At 38.0% G+C, this 26,776-nt stretch overlaps 1 protein-coding gene across 1 annotated transcript in view; it reads left to right on the forward strand.

Moving 5' to 3' along the window:
* Positions 1-26,776, forward strand: part of IPO11 (importin 11) — a 91,228-nt gene that overhangs the window by 41,529 nt on the left and 22,923 nt on the right. Inside the window, 13 exon segments of the mRNA XM_072860923.1 lie at positions 1,592-1,744; positions 2,036-2,079; positions 2,929-3,019; positions 4,471-4,518; positions 5,749-5,854; positions 9,639-9,762; positions 10,684-10,686; positions 10,907-10,940; positions 11,123-11,163; positions 12,260-12,376; positions 13,777-13,890; positions 17,052-17,167; positions 18,781-18,857. Of these exon segments, the coding sequence (XP_072717024.1) occupies positions 1,592-1,744; positions 2,036-2,079; positions 2,929-3,019; positions 4,471-4,518; positions 5,749-5,854; positions 9,639-9,762; positions 10,684-10,686; positions 10,907-10,940; positions 11,123-11,163; positions 12,260-12,376; positions 13,777-13,890; positions 17,052-17,167; positions 18,781-18,857 (1,068 nt within the window).

Here is a 26,776-nt window from a genome sequence, read left to right on the forward strand (position 1 = left end):
TCCCGATTTCTCTACCTCCTCCTCCCCCCGAGCGGCGCAGGGGGACGGGGAATGGGGGTTGCAGTGAGTTCATTACACATTGTCTGTGCTGCTCCTTCCTCCTCACACTCTTCCCCTGCTCCAGCATGGGGTCCCTCCCACAAGAGACAGTCCTCCATGAACTTCTCCAACATGGGTCCTTCCCATGGGCTGCAGTTCTTCATGAACTGCTCCAGTGTTGGTCCTTTCCATGGGGTGCAGTCCTTCAGGAACAGACTGCTCCAGTGTGGGTCCCCCATGGGGTCACAAGTCCTGCCAGCAAACCTGCTCCAGCATGGGCTCCTCTCTCCATGGGGTCACAGGTCCTGCCAGGAGCCTACTCCAGCATGGGCTCTCCATGGGGTCACAGCCTCCTTCGGGTGCATCCACCTGCTCTGGCGTGGGGTCCTCCATGGGCTGCAGGTGGATCTCTGCTCCACTGTGGACCTCCATGGGCTGCAGGGGGACAGCCTGCCTCACCATGGTCTTCACTGTGGGCTGCAGGGGAATCTGCTCCAGCTCCTGGAGCACCTCCTCCCAAGTTATTTTTAAGATTATATTTGGATGAACTTTCTGAATAGGTATAAATGAAACTTCGAGTGCTGTGTTTATTAATTACCTACTTCAGTAATGCTAAATTAAAAAAAACACCAAAAGTAGCAGCTAAAAGTTTTTCTTTTTGTCTACATAGTAGCTGAAAAGCATTTGTCGTGGTTTAGCCCCAGCCGCCAGCTAAGCACCACGCAGCTGCTCGCTCACTCCCCCCCGGTGGGATGGGGGAGAGAATCGGAAGAGCAAAAGTAAGAAAACTCGTGGGTTGAGATAAGAACAGTTTAATAATTGGAACAAAATAATAGTAATAATAATAATGAATTATAATGAGAAGGAAAACAACAAGAGAGAGAGAGGAACAAAACCCAAGGGAGGGGAAAAAAAGAAGGAAAAAAAAAATTTAAAAAAATTATACAACCGCTTACCACCCACCGACCGACGCCCAGCCAGTCCCTGAGCAGCGATCGCAACCCCCCGGCCAACTCCCCCAGTTTATATACTGGGCATGACATCATATGGTATGGAATAGCCCTTTGGCCAGTTTGGATCAACTATCCTGGCTGTGCCCCCTCCCATTTCTTGGGCACCTGGCAGAGCATGGGGAGATGAAGAAAAAAAAGTCCTTGACCAATGTAAATACCCCTTAGCGACAGCCAAAACATCAGCGTGTTATCAATATTATTCTCATACTAAAATCCAAAGCACTGCACTATACCAGCTACTAGGAAGAAAATTAACTCTATCCCAGCCGAAACCAGGACAAATACTTAATGAAGCTCTACAAACCCTTCAGTCCAATTTTGCTGTTAAAGAACTCTCTGAAAGTAAATGAAATTAGGAGTTTAATTTGCTTAACGGACTTTCTAATGTACTTTTTTAATGAAAGTCTGCTATGAAAATGTTTTGTTTTATTTTTCTCTGAGGATTTCTTATCTATTGATTTCTTTCTAGTTTTACTAGACTACTGTTTGATCATTAAGCCTTTTAATTGTAATTTGGATTTTTCTATGTTTTATTTCAGATAGGAGTCCTGAAACTCTTGAAGCACTTAAGATAAAGACAGCGTTTTTCACATATCCAACACTAATGGAGATATGTAGGAGATTAGTCACTCACTATTTTCTGCTGATAGAGGAAGAATTAATGATGTGGGAAGAGGACCCAGAAGGCTTCAGTAAGAAACTGAAGTGTTGTATGTGTATCATAAGTGTTGTATGATTGACTGCAGTTTATTTAGATATTGGCATAAGAGGTTTCATATCCACATTGCCTCTATAAAATTGCCCACGGGATATTGGCTGTTTTATTTTCTACAGTTTTGTTACATGGACAAATATTTCCTCTGGAGATTGTTTTCATAACAAGAGATTTCTCAGTAGTCCATGATATTCACATATCTAAATACTAAACTTTATTTGAACCGTAGTTGAAATAATACTTTCTCTTTTTCTTTGTGAAATAATAGCTGTAGAAGAGACGGGAGGAGATTCTTGGAAGTACAGTCTCAGAGTAAGTGTTTCAATTTGAAATAAAACCATTTGACACTTCTGAATGCATTTCTTGATAGTCTTGTACCCAAGAGAGATGATATTTGGTAGAAAGATAAGCTCATGCTTTTAAAAAAATCTTTTGTTAGAGAAATTTCATTAGAATTACTATAAATGAACTTTGTTCATTGATCAATGTTCAAACATTTTGAAATACACTGGAAACTATGCACTTCATGTTCTAGGAGGGAGGGAAAAGGAGTTTGCTTCAGTGTTTGTATCATGTAGTATCTGATGGTTATTAAACCTAGTAGAAGTTATCGATTATCAGTTTAAAGAAGAGACATTGTCTACTAACAAAGTCATTAGTGATATGACGAAGAAAGTTTGATGTATCTATATTAGTATTTTAGTTCAAATCAAAAGTACGCTGTCGTAGTGAATCTCCCAATTATTCCTGCTATGGTTTGCTTTGCAAAGAGATCTCAAAGCTTATTTACTGGGTTAGTTTCAGATTAAAACTAAAAAACCCAACCCTGCACATCTAGTGTGTTCCAAGTACAAATGGACCTTCAGTCCAGGTGACTGAACTAGGGCTAATCCAAAAGGAAACTGTGAGATACCCACACTGTTCTTGTACCACAGAACTTGCTAATATAGGTACAGCCATCAAAATCTTGCTAGAGTTAAGCATACTGTATAATATGAAATGGTATTTCATATAATACTAAGACTAACTTTGTTGCAGTATATTGCATTTTAAATTATGGCCTTTGGTGCAAGGTATGCAGCACTTAAAATTTTAACATAAAATACATTTTAATTGCCTTTATTTTGATAGATTTTAAACCAGATTTTTTTAATTTTTCAGCCATGCATGGAAGTTCTTTTTCTTTATATTTTCCATGAATATAGTCAGACTCTTACCCCTGTGCTTTTAGAAATGGTTCACAGTCTACAAGGTAAGCTGTTTAAAAAAATAAAGGAACTGTAGAATTCTGACATTTGCTTTTGTCAACTGTTAAACAATCTTACCTTGTGATATCTAATTTTATATAGTACATTCACTATATTTTTGAAAAGATATGTTAATATTTTGAAATTATTTCTAAACCTATCATAAGGAGAATGCAATGTGTATATAGGAAGAAGGAATGCTAATGATTCTTTCCTTTTTGTCATAACTATCTTAGATGACTGACAAAAACTGGGGCAGCTCTACTTTCATGAGGTTTCAGGCTTTCTTGAGAATGGTTGACAAGCTTAATAAATTCTTTGGGTGGTTTTTTTACCAGGAACTTCCTGTTCAAATGTTTCAAGGCACTTTATGGTAATTTTGCCAAGTTTCTGCAAAAATCCTGGGGAAAAAAACTCCTTTTAAACAGAAAGTTCAAGTTATGCTGTCATTTTGGAGAGTCTAAAGGACTTTCCACATCTGAAGAATCTACTTTAAAAGTTTACTGTTTTTCTGTATGAAGACTGAAGTCTTCATAGACTGAGGAATGATTCAGGTTTTCTTCGTCCCCAAACTGAGTTTTACAGTGGCCATGGAAGATAATGAGTGGTGGCTGCCAGTTTGTTTTCCCTGTCATTTCGGCTTAGGTTGTTTCCCCAGGTTGTATTGTACCTGACTTATAATATTTTATATTTGAACTTATCAGACTGGATCAGTACATTCTATGAAATAGAAATAAATATTCATTTTCTGAGGTTGGTTTCTGATTTCACATCCAGAATCTCTTCAAAAAATACTTTGTGTACATAAGTTTCAGGATGGCTTGCTGTGCTGTGATACTTGGAATGGTAAAAGGTTCCTTTCAAAAGGGTTGACACTTAGTTTGTTTTTCAAGAATTATGGAAGATAATACTTCCATGCTAAAAGGTACACATACACGCTTTTTTTTTTCTCCTGAAGCCCCTAGTAGCCATTTCTAGATGTTTTCAATTTGAGAGTTATTGTTGAAGTACTAGATGATATTAAGAATTCATTATTTCTTAAGATTTTGGAAAATGTTTATTTATACATTGTAAATACACATGCACACATATATAAAGTATATAGGAACTAGGTCTAAGTAGTGACTCTGGAAATAGTACCACATGGTAGACAGTTTTCAGCAATTTGTGGGGTTTGAGTCTGTTATTTAAAATACATACTTCTGACTTACTTGCATGTTGCTGTTAAAAATGTTCAGCGCTGAGGAAGTCAGTCAAAAATAGGGTATGAAAGCAGAGATTTGATTTTAGTATATTCACTCAAGAAAGTATCAAAACTGAAATACTGAACTTGTGAATAAAAAATAGTGAAGCAGTCTTAATTAACAGCATACTTATTTAAAGTGTAAAAGTGCAAATTTGCTTGCTTTCTTTGTTTAGTTATGCTTTTTTTCTTTATTTTAACTTTGTCTTGTAGGATCTACCAACATGGAAGATACCAGTACTATACTGATTAAAGATGCTGGTAAATTAAATTTTACTTTACCTTTAAAGGAACAGAGCCCCTTTTGTTTATGTGTTTGAATTCTTAAAAAATATATGAAGAATTTGCAAGATTTATCATAGAATCATAGAATGGTTTGGGTTAGAAGGGACCTTAAAGATCATCTAGTTCCAACCCCCCTGCCATGGGCAGGGACACCTTCCACTAGACCAGGTTGCTCAAAGCCCCATCCAACCTGGCCTTGAACACTTCCAGGGATGGGGCATCCACAGCTGCTCTGGGCAACCTGTTCCAGTGTTTCATCACCCTCATAGTGAAGAATTTCTTCCTTATATCTAGTCTGAATCTACCCTCTTTCAGTTTAAAACCATTACCCCTTGTCCTATCACTACAGGCCCTACTAAGAAGTCTGTCCCCCTCTTTCTTTATGAAGCCCCCTTTAAGTATTGAAAGGCCGCAATAAGGTCTCCCCAGAGCCTTCTCTTCTCCAGGCTGAACAACCCCAACTCTCTCAGCCTGTCCTCGTAGGAGAGATGTTCCATCCCTCTGATCATTTTTGTGGCCCTCCTCTGGACCCACTCCAACAGGTTCATGTCCTTATGTTGGGGGCCCCAGAGCTGGATGCAGTACTCCAGATGGCGTCTCACGAGAGCAGAGTAGAGGGGGAGAATCACCTCCCTCAGCCTGCTGGTCACACTTTGTTTGATGCAGCCCAGGATGCGATTGGCTTTCTGAGCTGCAAGCGCACATTGATGTCAGTCTTAACTTTTAGAAATGTTTATGTAAACATATGGTGCTTTTTTCAGCATTTTTGTGAAATAAACCCTTAGACAATCTCCTTTACTGTCCTGTTCTTTCCCCTCTGCAAATAAATGAACTGTAGTGCTTTGATGGAGATAGTCTGCCCATTTTACAAATAAGAAGATTTTATGGCAAAAGAATTGTCTAAGGCTTCTGATGGAACCATTCTTGACGTTGGAATGAGATCTTCATTTTTTCTTATGGCTTTTAACTATTTTCAAGACTCTCTATTTTTCTTCTGTAATGCCTTACTTTTATTAAAATTTCCTCCCGAGTTCCCTTCACCATGGTCTGATAATATCTTTCTTCAGAGTATATGCTTTAGTTTTGTTTTCTGTATTATGCTCAGGTTATCAAAAATGGTTTTTGAAACTTAAATTAGTCTGATTATTTAGAATTAAAAATTAAACATTCAAGCAAACAATAAGCATGAATATTGTTTTTCCCCAGTGTATAATGTGGTTGGACTGGCTGCTTATGAACTATTTGATAGTGTGGATTTCGATCAGTGGTTTAAAAATCAACTATTAGCAGAACTACAGGTTTCTCATAACAGGTAAACACCTTGATTTGTTATGTCTTCATCATTTAAATATGAACTGTTGATACAAATCTGGTAAGAGATAATGTCTAATAATTGCAGACTTGAAAAATACTTAATATTTAAACATATCCACTAAATGAGCAGAGGTATGCAATACATATAGATAACTGATACAGTCACAGAAGTGACAGTGTTCATGACAGTGGTAGTTTCTGTTTCTGTTTAAATTACTGTGTGGTGGCTATTTCCAGGGTTCTGTTATATTAGACAGATTATTATTATATTATAAATCTGTCCTCTTGCATATATTTGAGTTGATTAAACTTTCTCAAGACAACCACCTTTGCTCATTTGAAGAAAGATACTTAGGCTTCCTGAGTCCCCAGAACCCTTTAGGCAGCAAAGTCCCACTGAAATATGTGGAAATAATCTCTGTGAAACTGTGTAGCTTAGCCAAAATAGTGATTTGTTCTTCTTTACTAGTTCAAATACAAGCCCTCTGTAGCACTCTTCAGTTAATTTTTGCTAGCAATAAAGTGGGGAAGTAAGGGTTTGGGTTGTGTTGTAAAGTGTGAATGATTACAGGCTGGTTCTACATGAAGAGTATTATGTAGCCCATCTGCTGTGGGTTTTCCTTCTAATCAAGGTCCTCTTCACTGGGATGGCCTTCACATGAGTACCTCTGTTTTGTTTAGCAGATATCATAGGGTATTTTGAAAGATCAGTTTTGGCATCTCTGTGCAGACTGAGCTGTCCATATCTACAACTGACTAGGAAGACAGTGTTCCTCCCAGTTCCTCAAACTGTCACTCTTCCCTCAGGAGAAGGACAGTGAATGCTATTGTACATGCTAATCCTAATCAGATAAGTTCCAAATCAACCTATGACTCTGAATAAAGGTGTCCTATTTTTCTCATCAAAGTCATTGGCAGTGACCCTAATGGCCTTTGAAAGACTTTACTATTTTTTTCTTATCTGAAATTCATCTTAGCAGACATTATCTGAAACTAATGAACTAATTTGTTTGCTAATAACCTTAGGAGCTTCCATAAATTGTAAATGATTTTCCATAATAAGTTGCTAGCCAGCTTTTTTATTTCCAAATGCCAATTGTAAACATTTTCTTTACAAATACAGTTCAATTTCACGTAGAGTGGAAGATCCTGCTAAAATTACAAAAATTAAAATGCTTCTTTTCATTACAATATACTTTTTTTCCTAATGAATTATTTACTTTTGGATATGTAACCTTACTTCAGGGTCACAGAATAATTGCCACAGTTGTTTACCTGGTGTCTCCTAATATTTTTTTTTTTTCTTTCTCATTAGTCTTTTTTTGTTTATATGATCTCAACTTCACCCTACTATCTACCAGTGGCCAAGCACTCTAATGCTTAGGCTAAATGTCAGAAGAGCAGGAAAAAATCAGAGATCTTTTATATATGATTGATCTTTTATTCTTGTGCTGCACCAGCACTGATCTCTGAATAAAATTGCCATGGTATTTGTAGCACATGCTGGCTTTGGCATTTTTATGCCATCCACCCATATGGTAAAACTGACAAAAGTCTTCTACAGTTGATATAGTTGTATTTACAGTAGGGAAGACACCTGATCTAACCATTTGGTTGGCATTTGTGATGAAATTCCTGTGGGGACAGAAGCTTGCAGTAGAAGTTGTCCAGAAGTTTGAAGCCTTGTTTGCTTGAACTGCTTCTACTGCTGGCATCTTTGGAGTCTACCATGGGAATAAAGGAGACAGTGTTAGTAGTTTGAATGGAGCATTGCTTTAATGACAACTTCAGGAATACATATGCAGTTCAGATAAAGCAGATTGGAGGGTATGATCTGCTGTGCTACAGAATGTCCCATGGTGATTAGCATGGTTGTTCACAAACTAGTTCATGTTTGGGAAGACAAGCCTATGTGTTGTCAGCAGTGACCACAGGATTTGCTGTGTTTTGTTTTCTTTGAGTGTTTCATTGTCTGTTGATAGTGAGACTGTCAACCATGACCATAGCAGTAGGAGAAATATGGGATTCATGAAAAAATAAACCTCTTAAAGACTTTTAGAAACACTGCACTGCCAAATTTATCACTTGCCATAATATTTATTTTTGTACTAAGGAGAAACTTTTCCATGGTATGAAAATAGTTGACTGAATACAATCTTTTGCAATAATTCAGTCTTAAAACAACTGTCTTCCTGCTGAGAGAGAAAGTATCAGTAACACTTAGTACTTTGGTATCAAGTATGATACTTTTGACACCTATGAGTAGAAGAATTTCTAGGAACTTAAGTCCTTTAAAAACCAAACAAAACCAACAACAAAAAATAAACAACAAAACAACTCAACAAAAAAACCCCAACCCCCCCCAAATGCATACTATATTTTCTCTATCAGAGAGAGAGAATATATAAAGATGCAGGTAGGGAGGTATGGATTGTACAACAAATATCACCAGAGCTGAAAATCCTTGCTGTCAGCAGACAGTTATGTACTTATGTCAAGTGTCATTTAGAACTTTTCTTTATGTGATAATGGTTTGAAAACTATCCAATGCCAATCTCAAGAAAAACTCTTAGGTTTTTTCAATATTCTGATTTTTACGAGGTTGTGTATCAGGCATTTCTATTCTAAGAATAGAAAAAGTTGCATCATCACAGTTTCTCGAATAAATAAGAGGATGTGTTAGTAAGGCAACATCTTGTGAAAGTCATGCTTCAGCAGTATTTTGTAAGAAATGGGTTTTTCATGCTTCACAACACTGGAATGTTATTCCTCATTAGCTTTGTGTTCCAGTCTAATGAACTGCTGTATATATACATGCTACTTTCACAACTTTCATGTTCTCTGAAGGTGTGCTTTGTTAATTATCTTATGCTTATGGGAATGTTTAATAAATTTATTTAATGTAAAGAAGCCTCAATAACTTCAGTTTAAATTGCTGTCTTGATGGCTTATAAGGCAGAAGTTCATCAAATGAAAAATAAATTAGGATAACAAGGCATAATAATTTGTTACTTAAAATTCTATGAATAGGGATCGTCTTGCTTAACTTTATATGTCGGCAAGTTAAGCATTTAAATCTGAGCTACTCTTCCTGGTCAGCTTTTATAATCAGTGGAGAAAAACAGCGGCTCTATGGAATGCTTTTCTCAGTCTTTGTTAGGCGATTCAGCTCGCTGTTACTCTGGTTCTTATTTCTTCCTATTGACTCTAAAGCTGTTTGGTTTATGCCCTTGTTGTGGCACTGGTGCAAGATTAGGTAATGTCAGTTCTTTCTGAGAATAGTTTTAGACTGATGACATGGAATGCTCTGGCAGTTTCTGTAATGCAGTAGCTAAGTTTACATTTTTAAATTGTATCTGACCTCAAATTTTGAGCACAAAAGGAATGTCAAGGAAATTGCTGGAAAGTATGGTAAAAGCAGTAAGATGCCATGATGGCAGTAATAATGTAAGATTTATTTTTAGTTTCTTTTATTGGTGTGCTATGTGCAGAATAAACTGTATCTCTAGTGAGACTTTGAAGATTCAGTCATTTAGGAAGAGTGTTGTTTTTTTCAGACATAAGTTGGTGTTTCCTGAGCCTTCTAGTGAAGAATTTTGATGAAAATAATTTCTGCATTAAATTTCTAAAGTTGGTCTTGCCAAACTAAATATTTTAATAATTGTTTTGGGGAATAATGTTTTCCTAGTGATTCTTAGATTTCTTTTTCATCAAAGCATTCTAGAACAACAAGTATAATGAATTAATGAGTACAATACTTCCCCCCACACACACTTTTAAAGGTATAAGCCAATACGCCAACGAGTAATTTGGCTGATTGGACAGTGGATTTCTGTAAAATTCAAATCTGACTTGAGGCCTATGTTATATGAGGCAATTCGTAATTTGCTTCAAGACCAAGACTTAGTGATAAGTATAAGTAAGTAGTGTTTTGGATTACACATTTGTTCTGTAAACACAGGTGAAACATACATACCATACCTTATGTAAACTTGGTTGAAAACTTCATAACATCACACCTTAAAGTCTGTTGTGTCTTGCAAAAGATAATCCGTTGTGAAGTTGTGGGAGTGTTAAATTGTGGAGATGTTGAAAAACAAGATCAAAGACATGAAACGAACCCTTAAGATGTTCACTAGGTGATGGCTTCAGTGGGAAAATGAATGGCAATAGGAACAGTCTCTCTTTTTTGTAAGAAGAGAGTTGTGAAGCATCTTGAGATAAATTATTTATAAACAAATGAACACTCTGTGCAGATAAAATTGAGTTATTCTGTTACTAGTATCTGCAGTATACAATATTATTTAAGCATCAACATAGTTATCATCTGCTGGCAAGATATGATAAATGGCATTGGTTGCTAAGCTGGTTGAGTACTATTCTGTGGTTTTAAGCTACAATTTCAGTTTGCCAGCAGGTGAGTTTGAGAAGCTTGTTTTTGCATGTGTTTTGTTTTTTTTTTTTTAAGCAAACTGACTCAGCTACTCAACAAATAAAACAAACCAACCTAGCTAGTTTGTTAGTTAAATATTAGTAATTGGCAGTCTAACAGTTATTTCTGTGATTCCAGACAGCTTTAGCAAAGCAGGATGGATTTCTATATCAGCGTTGTGACTGTTTTCAGTTAATGCTTTCTGAACATCTACCAGGGAAGAACATGCTAACTTGTTGAGTTTATTTGATTCTGTGCTTTTTGAGTGACAGCAAGCCATGAGATAATCCCAAGTTAAACTCCTTTGTTGCAAGATTTTTTATCACAGGCTAGATATCTCCTTGTTTAATTCTTTCTTGACCTTCATGAAGATTTTGCCTGAGTAGTTTCTCCAGGTGGTATCACTTTAGCAATGCCAAATAAACTGTAAAGGATACTAAAATAAAAGCAAACGGAAATATTTCTGAGTTAAACTAACTGCATTTCTTAGGGTGACAGAACACATAGGATAATTCAGTTGCCAAAACAGCGACTGGTTTGATATTTTCAGGTATCATGTTGATAATCAAAATAACATTTAACGGACATGTGTGATGCTTCTTGGCTTTTGTCTTTCAGGTCCGTATTGAGATAGCTACAACACTGAAGTTAAATATCCTTTTATTAGCAAAGATGTTTGATTAGCTCTTAATTCAGAGCTACTGGAAAATAAACAATTTTAAACTTACTACCAAATTCTTCACATTATAATTGTTGTATATCCACAGAATATTTGCTTATTTGTGTCTCATATCCATCTGCAATCTGTATTATTTTTCTTTAACACTTCTTTACCTGTAGATGACTTTGAGTTCAGAACTGACCAGTTCTTACCAGTAAGAGCATTTATATGGGCATATTCTGATGAGCAGATCGATCCATAGAGGAAAGCAGGAAAAAATAATTTCCAATTTCATCTTAAACCAGACTATTTAGTCATCTCTGTGTGTGTGTGTAATTTTTCTTTTTTTTTAGTCTTCATAGGCCAAAGCATGTAAAGACTCATACTCTTGCTATTAAGGTTGCTAACGTGCAATATATAGACATACAATTCAAAACCTTTTAGTATTATGACTATTACGACTTCCTATCATTGTGTTTAGTACTATATACATCGTGTGTTATCAGATGCTAAGTTTCTTCATGCTAAGACAGTATGAATGCTGTCTTTAACAAATAAGTCTCCTCACCAGTGTTACTTACTTTCTAGTATGCCTGTTTCACACAGTACTTTCCAACCTGCTGTTTCACGCAAATATTAAATATAAGTGTGTGGTTAAAATAGTGCCTTAAAAACATAGACTTTCTTGGTCTCCTATATTAGTGTTCTTTACAGTGGTGACTGCTGTTGGCATTAATTAAACAACAACGTTGGCCATGAATACAGCAAATATTGATCACTCAAATTTAGCAGGTGCTTTTTTTTTTTCTTGTTTGATTATGACCTCCATGTTAATTGCAACTCTGGGAACAAACAAAACAAAAATGCAGAGTGCATCTGTACTGTAAACATTGGAATTTTTAAAGCTGTCTTTTTCAGTTCATTATCTAAATTTTATCTACTGACCCAAAAGCTGGAAGACCATACCTTTGCTCTGACCCTAACAAAGTGTTTCTTCTGGAGAGATGGCCTTCAGCTTTACAGAATTTTATCTGTAAAGTCATGTTTATACTTACAAAACCATGAAAATTCTATGTGTTCAAATTGATCACGTGCTTGAACTGTTATGCAAGAGCGTATCTGAATTATTTTATCTTGTTTAGGCTAGTGTGCATTTTTCCAAATGAAAGAGTAACATTTTGCACACTTTGTAAGCGTCTTTCAAAGTTCATAGAGGTCTTAGTTTTGTAAGCATACAGGAAAATCACCATTTCATGTCACCAGTTGTATTTTTGATGGTCTAATCTGTAGTTTCTTTGGGGTTTTTTTAGTATCTGGAATCCATGTTTACATTGCTCTTTCAGCTACTTCAGTAAGTAACAGAATGTGACACCAAAATGCATGTTCTTCACGTTCTGTCTTGTGTGATTGAAAGAGTCAATATGCAGGTGTTGTTTTTTTTTTTTATAGACTTCAAACAGTGTTAGCTTTGTACTAAGAACACAGAGGACTTCTTAATGTTTTTGGCTTATAAAAAACAGTAGAAAAATGTCATTGATAGACTGGTTATTGTTATGGTAGATGCCTGCGTTATTTGCTTTACTTGGTTCTCTTCTCACTTTTCAGTTCTCATTTATCTTTTGTGTAATATGTTCTTGCTCAGTTACTACCTCTTTATTTACTATATTTTTTGCATTGACTCACCTTTTGGAGTACAGAATGACTTTCACTGCTTATCTTAATGCATTTCTTGCAAATTTCCACTTTCGATTCTTATTGTCTCATATCTGAGCTAGTATTTTATTAAACCTTACATATTGAGAGAGACATTTTGGGGAACAAAATGCTTTACATTCCCAGGGACTGTGCAGTTAAATTTGAAATCTCTCATTGGCACTGATATGGATCGTGATTGTCTATACAGCATTCTCCTTAACTGCATGCAAAGTTTCAAGTTCACATTATCCATTTTCAGTACTTCCTTCTTAGTGTTAAAGGATATTCTTCAGCTTAAACATAAAAAAATTGAAGATGTGTTTGCAGAAATAAAAATGAATTGTTGGCTGCCTTTTTTTTTTTTTTTTTGGTGGTATTACTGTATTAAGGACAGAGATAATGCATGGTTTGGAGCTTATCTCCTCTTTCTACAAGTAATCCTGTCTGAGCGCCAAATTTAGCTTTCTTAATTGTCCCTTGTAGGAAAAGTCAACATGACAGCAGATTTCCCTGCATTTTAGATCAGCTGGAGAAGCAGCAGAAAAAAACCAAGTTGAGTAAGAGCCTTTATGAGTCTGTTAAGGTTAATTCATAATTAAATACTTTAGAAGACAAATAGATTAATCCTTTAGTATTGTAGAGCATCATAGAAAAAATTTAGGTTAGGACAAACCTCTGGAGGTTATGTAGTCCAACCCCTGCTCAAAGCATGCATAACTTCAGAGGTTATTCAGCATTATTTTTTTTTATTCTTCCTGGGACTGTTTCTGGTCATCTTAGAGGATGCAGTTATTCAGGAATCCTGTCTAAGTGAAGAACATAATCATATTAAAACAACTTCAGTTATCAAATTAAGTATTGTTTATGTTCTATTTACTACTTAAGCCTGATTGTCATGCACAAATGTTATCATAGGTAATAGGTTCTTTTCAAACCCCTGTGCAGTCAGAAGTCACTTCAGTCAGAGTACAGAATATGGTGTTTTAGGAAGAGGAAAGAGGAGTAAATTAAAGCAAACTCTGTATTTTTACTGTGACAAAAGCAGCTCTTAAATGTTTCAGAAATTATGCCTGGGATAAATTAATGGCCTTGTTTCACACATTAAGAAAAAAAATTGTGTTCTGAATTTCAGATACGACCATATGTAGGATGTTTGGTTCAGTATTTACCACTCCTTTGGAAACAGAGTGAGGAGCACAAAATGCTACGATGTGCCATTCTAACCACCCTTATCCATCTTGTTCGGGTAAAGTGTCAGAATTACATAAATGTTGCCAGTATCTCCTTCAGTTATTTCTCAGACGTGCCTTCATGTTCTCTCTGTGTGTGTGTGTGTATATATATATATATATATATATATATATGTAAAATCGAGGTATATTTTGGTTTTATAGGCTATTTCTAAATGCTATTCAGTCTTATAATAAAGACATGATTCTCTGATAGTGGAGGTAAACATGGCTAATGTTAAGCACTAAACTGTTTTGTTTCCAGGGGCTTGTTCAGTAAAAGCAGTTCTTTAGGCAGATTTGCTTGTGTTCTGGAGGATTTTTGTTTTGGTTTTGTAATCTTGGAATTGAACCTCCTTTAGTGCCTTTATAGTCTATATAAAAGAGCTTGTTCAGGCTTCCTTTATTTCCCAGCAGACATTCCGAGTGTCACTCTCTTCTTACAAATGTTGTGTGTGGTTCAGACTTGATTCTGCAGCATAGGCACATCTGTTTCCCCGTTGCTTTCCATTCAGCTCCCAGGGATGTGGAGTTTTCTATTTTGGTTGCAAACTTTCTGTGAACATGAGCCGTTTTTAAATCATAGGCCAAGATATGGGCCACCATAACAAACTTCACTTTGCCTGTTCTTTAAATTTGCATTTTAATTCAGATTAGTGTCAAATGTTTCTTGTTTAAATCATAACTGTTAGGTTTAATGTCTCTCAAGGGTGTTGTTGGTATTGACTAATTGTGGGTCATCTTGTTTATTTAGAATTGCAACCCTTTTATTGTTACCTTTTTTACCATTACCTTTTTACTGCATAACTCTGATACCTATTATGTCCTTTTGCAATGATTTCTGCAACATGTTTATATAGCATATGGGGAAAAAAAAATTTATTTTATCCCTTCTTAAATTTCCCAGCTTTTATGATGCTCTCGTCTGCTTTGTTCATATGTTATATGAAACAGAGATAATAGCAGCTCTGAGCTGCCTGCTTTGTTATATAATAGATTTGTATCACATCCCATTATTTGTATTTGTCTTTCTTTTTTTTTTTCTTCTTTTGAGTATTCATCTGTGCTCATAATTTTCTTTTTAACTATACTTGAATATCTCCTCTTTTTCAATGTCTGTCTTAAAACAGAATGGTCAGAACTATTAAAATATCTGTGAGCAGGGACTACTGTCACTTTACATTTGTTCATGACTGGCTTCTAAGTGCAATAATAAAAAAGTGATAGTAATACTGAGAATAAAGGTGAACATAGTTATTCTCAGACCATTTTTTTTTCTGTAGATTTTTTTGTATATCTGTGTGTTGTAGGAAACTTTTCCTTTGCCAGAATATATTGCTTGCGTTTATTAACATTAGGTTTCATTTGCCCATAGTTGTTCCTTTAGCTAAGTTTGTTTAGTTCACTTAGTGTCTTACAGTTCTCAAAACTCAAAAAATCTAGATAACTTTTGGTCCCAGATTTTGCTATATAACATGAATAGCTATGTTGAGCAACATTGTATCTAAATGGAAGTTGCTAGTAATCTGTAGTCAGATAAATGAGTTTTGACCTTTTGGGTGGTTTTGATTCTTGATGGTAATTTGCCCCTCTTCCCTGCTTTTCTATACATGTACAATAAATTCCCTAATTCCTCTAGAGACTTACTGTAAGTACCTTGGCAGGGAATTTTGAAAGCCTATAGAAATTATTAGCTGCTTGCTTTATCCAGAGATGATAATTAAAATTAACTGAATTTCTTATCAGTGAAGGAAAAGATCTTGGTATAACTTAAATAATCCTTAAACTTTAAATATCTAGGAATATCTGTGCTGTTGGCAGTAAAAATGCAAATAAAATGTAGTAGGTTACTGAGGAAAGATTGAAGAATAAAACAATATGTAGTTATATTGCCTGCAGAATCCACACTATTAAGCACTTCTTTAATATGGACTATATGCCATCCCACCTTCTTTTTTGAGATGTAATAGGGGTTGGAGATGTAGTAGAACTAGCAAAGATCGAGAGAAGGGCTTCGAGGATGTAGGGCAGTGTCCATACAGGAACAGACTGAATATGCAGGCAGTCTTGAACTTGCAGAAAGGCATGACTTTCTGGATAAAGGATATTATTATAGAGGTCTATGAAAACATTAACAGTGGAGAGAAAGTGGAAAGGGAATGATTACACATTACAACTAAAGGAAAATTTAGGGTTCTTTCTTTTAAAAGTAGAGTTAGTTCAAACAAAGAGAAAATATATTTTCACAAATTGTGGAACTTCTTGTTACTGGCCACAGTGGAGGCCAAAAGGATAGGTGGACTCAAAGAGATTAGACAAATGTATGGAAGATCCTTCTTCTTTTAAGACAAGTTTGTTTAAATAAATAAACTATTCCACAAAGAAGCTTTAACTGAGAAACATAAAATAATTTTAAATTTAACAGTTTCCAAATATAGTAATTATGCAAAAGCAGCATTCAACTAGCCTCAGTTCTCTTTAGTAATATTACAAAATAGCCAGTAGTTTCCAATTTAAGAATTCTGATCTTTGTAAGATTAGTTTTAATTTATGATTAGTTTTGACAATAGATATCTCTAGCTTATTTTTAAGAATTAGGGGGTTTTTATTAAGTGATTGTTGAAAAATTTTTTTACTTGGTATTCTTGGGAAGACATCTTTGTGTATTACTCATGGATCGCTTAATAAATCACTGCCATCAGTCTGTGATTCTTTGTTTAGGAATGAAAACAAACCCTTTTCCTGATTCTTAGAATATGTCAAAAGATTTAGGATGTGGTAAGATCCAAAGAGTAATTCTTTTATTGATCCTTAACACACTCTATTCAGCATTTAGTATTTGTTAGAGCTGTGACCTTTCCCAGAAAGAGAATGACCAATGAATGTTTTTAAGGAATGTGTATTATTTATAATTTTTTTTTTCTCTTGCAGACCATTGATAAGCTGCTTGTTCTACAAAAACTTATGTAATTTTCTCAAGACTTGTTGAGAAAGCTCAGGAGTATCAAACTAAATATTTTCTTTTGTATGAAATGGTTGCAAGTTCAACCTTTGATTTATTGAATGCACGTTTACAATATGTGAATAGAACAGCATCACAGATCTTTTTCAGTGCTGTTCTTGAAATGCTTGAGTTGAGGTTTTTGAAGTATTTTACATTTTTTATTTACTTTTATAGGGACTGGGTGCAGACAGCAAAAACCTCTATCCTTTTCTACTTCCAGTTATTCAGCTAAGTACAGATGTTTCTCAGCCTCTGCATGTCTGTCTTCTGGAAGATGGTTTAGAGTTGTGGTAAGAATGTTCTTTATCAAATTCTAATTTTTAAAATTTTATTTTTGGATCCCTGGAAGAAAAAAAAATACTTAACAAAAGCTTTGACTGTATTAAGAATTTATATGTTCTTGTTATCTTACCTTGACATTGTCTATATCATACCTTTTCTCAGAAGAGGTGAGGTTAGGAAGTTAATAAAAGAAACACAATTAAAAATAACTGAGTAGGTAATCTATTTTCAAGCAGTTGATAGCAAGATACAGTTCTGTTGTGATAATGAACAGCAAGACAAAAAGTCTAGACTCACTGTAATGTGCATGCTAATCTAACAATTTGACGTGCTTGACTCTGGGAGCACATTAACCCAATGATTCTCAGAGCTGGTCACTGGAAGAGATGGTGAGTTTACAAGGATAAAATGCAGGAGAAGTTATCTTCCAAGTCTCAAGCTATCTGGTGACTGAACATAGAACAACAAGTAGCACTGTGATTGGTTTGCCATGAGGCTAATTTTCTTGTTTCTGGTGCAGCTGACACTCTCTAAAAGGAGGAAACCATTACCTGGACTGAATTCAACACATTTCTTTCCTGCAGAAAAGGAATATATTGAGTTTGTCTTGAAATAGTGAGGGATTCCTTTGATCTAAACTGTAGATTTGTATTTGAATTACAAATACTTAACCTAAAAGTGATCTGGTTTATGTGCAGCAAAACTAAGATTTATAATGCTGTTGGTGGTGGGGGAGCAACTTCAAAGTGCAAGATCTTCATAAAATTTAAGATGAGCCTTTTTAATGTATCAGTTGAGAACTTTTCTATCTTCTAATAATACCGATCATGAGGTTATTCTGATGCCTATGCAGAAGAATGTATATATGATATTTTAAGATGTCCTAGAGCATCAGAGAAATCTGGATGGGGCTGGCAGACATGGCTGGGACTCTGACTGCTTCCTGAACCAAGAGCCAGGAAGCCAGCTAAGATACTTTACATAATCAAAAATGTTATTTAAATACAGTAATCCTACACCTGAGATCTGGGAAGAAACTGGAATGTGTTGCTGTGGCTTTAAGTATGAATTTCTTTTATAGTTACTGTTTTCAAACCTCAGGAATTTTAAATTGATGCAAACAATGCTGAGCATATAGTCATTCTTTTATATATGGTGATCAATGCATCATTTCAGGGAAAGAAAAAAAAAAAAACAACCCCAAGCACATAAAGGTTTGAGCTAGTTGCCACCACAGCTGCTCCTTAGAGGTGTAGAGTGCTACACGCGTTGTCCTTACACCATGAATATTCCTCTCTACTCACCTTCTCTGAGTTCTGCCCAGGATCCCCAAGTTGGGTACTTAAGTATTCTCACTGCTGCATTTTTGAGGTTATGTTGTCTTTAAAAAAAGACAGTAGCATGTTTTTCTTTCTTTTCCTACCTTAGCAAGACCCCTGCCTATATTGACGGGTGTGTTGTAAGGACTAATACTGCACATAACAATTCCTTGAAGCATATTTCACATTATTTAAGGATCATATAGGTGGTTACTAGAAGTGACGATGTTTTACATCTGTCGGAATGATTGCTTAATGTTATTCATAGGTCATCTAAAATATTTCGCTTAATCTATTCTTAGGTTAGTGACGTTGGAGAATAGTCCATGTCTTACACCTGAGCTTCTGAGAATATTTCAGAACATGTCTGCCCTTCTTGGTGAGTCTTTTACTAATAAAATTTCTGGGAGTTTTTTTGTTGGGTTGGGTGTTTTTTTGGGTTTGTTTTTGTTTTTTTCTACTGCCACTGTTATTCATGCATTAAGTAATGCTGCTATGGCTACAAGAACTATAAGGGGCTGGTAAAATTGTAACTATTCAGAAATGAAGAACAGATCTTTATTGTTTGACTTTTCCCATCATCTTTAATATTTATTATCTACTTACCCTAGTTCTGTTTATTAAAAAATTGATAGCTGCTTTGTACCCAAAAGATAAGACAAATTTCAGTTTATCACTTCAGAGGTTTTTTTTAAGAAGTTCCTGAAATTTAACACCAAATGTGCTGAGTTTTACTGATATTGATTATATAGATGTCCTGGTTTCAGCTGGGATAGAGTTAATTATCTTCCTAGTAGCTGGTATAGTGCGGTGCTTTGGATTTTAGTATGAGAATAATATTGATAACACGCTGATGTTTTGGCTGTCGCTAAGCGGTGTTTACACTGGTCAAGGACTTTTCAGCTTCCCCTGCTCTGCCAGGTGCACAAGAAACTGGGAGGGGACACAGCCAGGATAGTTGATCCAAACTGGCCAAAGGGCTATTCCATACCATATGACATCATGCTCAGTATATAAACTGCGGGGAGTTGGCCGGGGAGTAGTGGTCACTGCTCGGGGACTGGCTGGGTGTCGGTCAGCGGGTGGTGAGTGGTTGTATCACTTTTTTTTCCCCTCCCTTGAGTTTTGTTGCTCGCTCTCTCTTGTTGTTTTCCTTCTCATTACAATTCATTATTATTATTACTATTATTTTGTTCCAATTATTAAACTGTTCTTATCTCAACCCACGAGTTTTCTTACTTTTGCCCTTCTGATTCTCTCCCCCATCCCTCCGGGGGGGGAGTGAGCGAGCGACTGTGTGGTGCTTAGCTGCCGGCTGGGGCTAAACCACAACAATAGAATACTTGCCTGTTCTACTTAAAACCAGAATGATGATTTCTAGTCTGAAGAATTGAAGTTTCCATTATTAGCTTTTCTATTATTCAGTTAATAACTATGTAGGAGGTTTTCAAACTGCCTAAATATGTCTTTAAGTGTATCGGGCAAGCAGCACTGAAATTAAAAGCAGTAGTTTTGCCTGAGTTGTTGACAAAATATAAACTTATTAATGAGGATTCACATTCAGTGATTAGGACACATTGATTTTTTGAGGGTTTTTTGCTTTGTAACTAAAGGGAGTATAAAAATTTTGCAGTTAAATTTTGTTATCTAAATATAGTTTTGTCTAATGAAATCTTTAGCTGTGCTTCTGTAGGTTGTGGAGCTAACATAGCAAATGGATTCTTTTTTTTAGAGGAATGTGTTTATAAAATTACAGAAGTTGGCTTTTTAATTGATTGCTGTTTTCAGCACTTAATATTTTATTCTGACTGAAGGTCAATAGAAAGTTGCATTACGGTGGGTAGGTGCAAGAAAATGCCTCCTGTTATTTCTCTGTGTATACTAGATCTCTAATGACAGAAAGTGTGCTCAGGAAAGGAGTGTTTTGTAGTGGTTTTAGTATTTAACTCCAGAGCTATCTCTTAGGTTCTGTAGCTGACATACTATTTATCTTCATTCATATCTACACACCTACCCTTCCTCCTCCTTGTTCTGTGTTAGTAGTAGACAATCTGCTACAGGAAGTTAGCACTATACAAACGGTCTTGATTTTCATAGTTGTATCACACTGCTGTTCTGCTTGTGTTAAATTCGGAAATAATCTGTATTTGTGGTTTGCTTATATTTGCTACTGTTATTTTCTCCCCACCCTGTCCTACCTGGTCCTCATGCAATACTTTCCAGTGTAGCGATGAGTATGAATGGAAACCTTGGCATATTCTTCTAATAAAAGGTGGAGGTATTCAGAAATCTTCTACACTTGTAACTATTTCCTTATTTTATGAATTAATCCTGGAGACTAGTGATGCTCTCCTTTGTGAAAAAAACATATCCTCAAGGGAATGTTCCTTGTTCTGAAAAATGAAAGCTGTTCTATGATGCTGATATAGGAAGTAGTACAGTTAAGCTATGTAGGTTTTCCTTAAGGTGAGGCTTCAAACACAACTCTTTTGAATATATATATTTTATTTTTTTTTAAATCGGGGGATGGGGTCAAGTGGCAAAAACACAGCAGCCCTTGCAATGTGTAATCATAAACCGATTTCCTTATATAGACTTTTGGTACTACTTTACTTCCTGAGCATTTTTCTGAGAGCCTTTTGTTTTCTGACTGTCGTGTCACGTCAGGCAAAAATTTTGATTGCCATGGGCCAAATGGGTGTGCGTTTTGCCAGAAAGCAGAAACCATTCTGGTATGCTCTTTGCCTGCAATTCCCTTCTGTTTACATTAGGAGAATCTAGCTGGACAGCCTCCACGCATCATAGCCATGGCAGTGTGATGTTAAAAAAGAGCTTGAATCTTAGATTAGTGCTAAACATTTTAAAAACTTGGTGGTTATAAAAGCAGTACAATACTTCCATGCACTACCCCTCTGGCAGCTACTTTATTCATTCAGTACACTTGTAAAAGGGATACTTACATCCAGTGCAACAGCACAGTTTAAGCTGCAGCCCCTTGCAGAAGAAATTGTATTGATCAGTGGTGATCATTGTGCAAGTTAGTTAATTAACCGTTCAGTCTTAGTTCTGTAGTAGTTTCTCCAGTATACAAGTGGCAGTATTCACCTGAAACTTCCATCATTTAAGAACAAACACTTCCTATTCTTCTCACCACAGTGATGTAACTGTCAGGACAAGGTATTTTAACTGGGAAGTCTGCTGTTTTCAGTTGGACAAATGCAGAAATCCATTCAAATTATGAGATCCTCAAATGTAAACTTTCAAAATCCTGATGTCTTGTGTGCTTAGCTGTCTGAGATAAGGCAAAAAAAAAAGTCTACCTGAGACTGGTTCCTAATTCTGTCTTAAGCTATCAAATTGGAAGCCAAAGGGCAGATCTGGTGAAGGGAAGTTCTGAGCAGATGATTGCATTGCTTATTGCTTTTGGAGCAGGGTGGAGAATTAGCTTCAAGGTGCTACAGAAAATGATTTTGTTGAAAATGCAGTATAAGGACTATAATTTATAGAATCGTTTAGGTTGGAAAAGACCTTTAAGATCATCAAGTCCAACCGTAAACCTAGCACTGCCAAGTCCACCACTAAACCATGTCCCTAAGAGCCACGTCTACATGTCTTTTAAATACCTCCAGGGATGGTGATGCAACCACTTCCCTGGGCAGCCTGTTCCAATGCTTGATAACCCTTTCAGTGAAGACATTTTTCCTAATATCCAATCTAAACCTCCCCTGGCGCAACTTGAGGCCATTTCCTCTCGTCCTATCCCTTGTTACCTGGGAGAAGAGACCGACCCCCACCTTTCTACAACCTCCTTTCAGGTAGTTGTAGAGAGCAATAAGGTCTCCGCTCAGCCTCCTTTTTTCCAGGCTAAACAACCCCAGTTCCCTCAGCCACTCCTCATAAGACTTGTGCTCTAGACCCTTCACCAGCTTCATTTCCCTTCTTTGCACACGCTCCAGCACCTCAATATCTTCCTTGTAGTGAGGGGCCCAAAATGGAACACAGTATTCGAGGTGCGGCCTTACCAGTGCCGAGTACAGGGGCACGATCACTTCCCTAGTCCTGCTGGCCTCACTATTTTTGATACAAGCGAGGATGCCATTGGCCTTCTTGGCCACCTGGGCACACTGCTGGCTCATATTCAGCCAGCTGTCAACCAACACCCCCAGGTCCTTCTCTGCCTGGCAGCTTTCCAGCCACTCTTCCCCAAGCTTGTAGCATTGCATGGGGTTGCTGTGGCCCAAGTGCAGGACCTTGCACTGAGCCTTGTTGAACCTCATACAATTGACCTCGGCCCATCAATCCAGTCTGTCCAGGTCCCTCTGTAGAGCCTTTCTACCCTCAAGCAGATCAACACTCCCGCCCAACTTGGTGTCGTCTGCAAACTTACTGAGGGTGCACTTGATCCCTTCATCGAGATCATTGATAAAGATATTAAACAGAACTGGCCCCAACACAGAGCCCTGGGGGACACCACTTGTGACTGGCCGCCAACTGGAGTAAACTCCATTCACTGGAACTCTTTGAGACTGGCCATCCAGCCAGTTCTTTACCCAGCAAAGAGTACACCCGTCCAAGCCATGAGCAGCCAGTTTCTCCAGGAGAATGCTGTGGGAAACCATGTCAAAGGCTTTACTGAAGTCTAGATAGACAACATCCACAGCCTTTCCCTCATCCACTAAGCGGGTCACCTTGTCGTAGAAGGAGATCAGGTTAGTCAAGGAGGACCTGCCTTTCATAAACCCATGCTGACTGGGCCTGATCACTTGGTTGCCCTGTACGTGCTGTGTGATGGCACTCAAGATGATCTGCTCCATAACCTTCCCTGGCACCGAGGTCAGAGTGACAGGCCTGCAGTTCCCCAGGTCCTCCTTCCAGCCCTTCTTGTAGATGTCACAAGGGTGTATTGTAGGGTGTCACATTTGCTAATCTCCATTCCACTGGGACCTCCCCGGTTAGCCAGGACTGCTGATAAAGGGTTGGAAGTGGCTTGGTGAGCACTTCTGCCAGCTCCCTCAGTACCCTTGGGTGGATCCCATCCGGTCCCATAGACTTGTGTGTGTCTAAGTGGTGTAGCAGGTCACTAACCATTTCCCCCTGGATAATGAGGGCTTCATTCGGCTCCCCGTCCCTGTCTTCCAGCTCAGGGGGCTGGGTACCCCAAGAACAACTGGTCTTTACTATTAAAGACTGAGGCAAAGAAGGCATTAAGTACCTCAGCCTTTTCCTCATCCTTTGTCACTACATTTCCCCCCCACATCCAATAAAGGATGGAGATTCTCCTTAGCTCTCCTTTTGTTGTTAATGTATTTATAGAAACATTTCTTACTGTCTTTCACAGGAGTAGCCAGATTAAGTTCTAGTTGGGCTTTGGCCCTTCTCATTTTCTCCCTGCATAACCTTATGACATCTTTGTAGTCTTCCTGAGTTGCCTGCCCCTTCTTCCAAAGGTCATAAACTCTTTTTTTTCCTGAGTTCCAGCCAAAGCTCTCTGTTCAGCCAGGCCGGTCTTCTTCCCCGCCGGCTTGTCTTCTTTTGGCACATGGGGACAGCCTGCTCTTGTGCCTTTAGGACTTCCTCCTTAAAGAATGTCCAGCCTTCCTGGACTCCTTTGCCCTTCAGGACTGCCTCCCAAGGGATTCTGTCAACCAGTCTCCTAAACAGGCCAAAGTCTGCCCTCCGGAAGTCCAAGGTAGCAGTTCTGCTAACCCCCCTCCTTATTTCTCCGAGAATCAAAAACTCTTATGATTTTGTGATCGCTGTGCCCAAGACGGCCTCCAACCATCACATCACTCACAAGTCCTTCTCTGTTCACAAACAACAGGTCCAGCGGGGTGCCTTCCCTAGTTGGCTCACTCACCAGCTGTGTCAGGAAGTTATCATCTGCCACGCACTCCAGGAACCTCCTAGACTGTTTCCTCTCCACTGGATTGTATTTCCAGCAGACATCCAGTAGGTTGAAGTCCCCCACAAGAACAAGGGCTAGCGATTGTGAGACTTCTCCCAGCTGCTTATAGAATATTTCATCTGCCTCTTCATCCTGGTTGGGTGGTCTATAACAGACTCCCACCATGATATCTGCCTTGTTGGCCTTTCCCCTGATTCTTATCCATAAACACTCGACCCTTTCATCAAGGTCTAGACAGTCAAAACACTCCCTAACATACAGGGCTACCCCACCACCTCTCCTTCCTTGCCTGTCCCTCCTGAAGAGTTTATAGCCATCCATTGCAGCACTCCAGTTGTGTGAGTCATCCCACCATGTTTCCGTGATGGCAACTATATCATAGTTTTCCTGCTGCACAATGGCTTCCAGCTCCTCCTGTTTGTTGCCCATGCTGCGTGCATTGGTGTAGATGCATTTCAGTTGGGCCATTGATCCTGTCACCTTTTTGTGGGAGAAGCCCTAATTCCTGTGTGACTGTTCTCAGGCACTTCTGTGGTTTCTAACACATCCATAACCCTTGCGTCTTTGCTGCCGCATGGATCTCCATCGCCTACCTCCACTGAGATGGCAGACTGAAGGACCTCTCTAGCACACCGTCCCTGAAACCTTGGTGTGCTGCCCCCAGGCTTATCTCTAGCGAGCCTGGTTTTATCCCTTTCCCCCTTCAAATCTAGTTTAAAGCTCTTTCAATGAGCCCTGCTAACTCCTGTGTAAAGATCCTTTTCTCCCTTTGAGACAGGTGTACCCCTCGTGTCACTAGCAGGCCTGGTGTCCTGTAGACCGACCCATGATCAAAAAAAACCAAAATTCTGCCAGTGTCACCAGGCTTGGATCCAGGTATTGATCTGCTGGCTCTTACTGTTTCTTCCCTCATCATTCCCTTCAACTGGAAGGATAGAGGAGAACACTGCTTGTGCTCCTGATCCCTTAACCAGTCGTCCCAAGGCCCTGAAGTCTCTTTTGATTGTCCTCGGACTTCTAGTTGCAGCTTCATTGCTGCCTACATGAAAAATCAATAATGGATAATAATCTGAGGGCGGTACCAGGCTAGGAAGTTTTCTCGTCACATCTTTTACCCGGTCCCCAGGGAGGCAGCAGACTTCCCTAAGAATTGGGTCAGGTCGCCATATTGGGCCTTCTGTTCCCTTCAGAAGGGAGTCTCCTATGACAATGACCCATCTTTTTTTCTTAATGGAAGCAGTTTTGATGCAGGGCGTAGGCCGACTTAACCTCAGTGACACCTCCAAGCTAGATGAATCATCGTCCTCGTCATTGTTTGGTTCCACTTGCAGAGCCTCATACCTATTATGCAAGGGCACCTGGGAAGGTGGAGTAGTCACATAGGAGACACACCTGATGTGCCAGGCAGGAACTTGTCGCCATTCTCCCCTATCCCTTAAGTCACTGTGTTCAGCCAGGTGGAGCGAGGATAGGGAATCCTCTGTATCATGTGTCCTGTCTGCCTGTTGGGCCTGTCTCAGGGAACGTAGGGTGTGATTCCAGTAGTCTATCTCTCTCTCGCACTCCCTGATATTCCTCAACCTACTCACTTCCTCCCGGAGCTCTGTCACTAAGCGGAGGAGTTCCTCTATCTCCTGACCTTCATTTTCTGAATTTATTCTTACTGAATGGAATTACTCTAATATATACAGGTAATATAACTGTTTTCCTGGTGTGTTTAACTGCTCCATCAGCATTTAAATCCTGCAGAAAAAGTGTCTTATTAGAGGTCAGCACAGTTGAACTAGAAGAGCTGGAAGGAAGGGAGGGAAGAAGTTCATATATGAGATTTTTGGATATTAGAGGTATACAGCAGACTCTGTACTGCTGAAGAGGAGGAAACAGGTGTGGCAAGAAGTCATTAAACTGGAGAGGGAGAGAAGACATTTTATCTTCTTCATGGTCAGATTATAGCATTTTTAAGTCTTGCATAAATGTTACTTATTAGAGGTATTCCCATACAATAATAGGGGACATACTACTGTGGGAATTGAACAGTGTATGTAAATAGATACAGTGCAGTTTTGATAACTCAGACCCAGAGGGACTGTGAAAAAAATATTGATAACCAGTTATATAAAAGTAGATGGCTTGATTATGTTGAAGGAGGTACAGATAATAGGCCGGATTGTGTATTATTGAGGTTGTTGGTTATTCATTGTGTTGTGGATTTTGCTTTGCATTAATTGCCTTTGTGGGCAAGGTCCTGTGGGACTTGATTGTGACTGTACACAATATTTTATTCAGAAAATTCAGTTGTGCAGTGATAGATTGCCGGTTCTGATTCAGGACCCTTAAGAGCTCTTTGAGCGTCTAGTGTTTCCCATTGGATTTGGGAGTTTAGCTTAACCATC

The sequence above is a fragment of the Ciconia boyciana genome, chromosome 4 (assembly GCF_034638445.1).
Source record: "Ciconia boyciana chromosome 4, ASM3463844v1, whole genome shotgun sequence".
NCBI classification, from domain to species: domain Eukaryota; kingdom Metazoa; phylum Chordata; class Aves; order Ciconiiformes; family Ciconiidae; genus Ciconia; species Ciconia boyciana.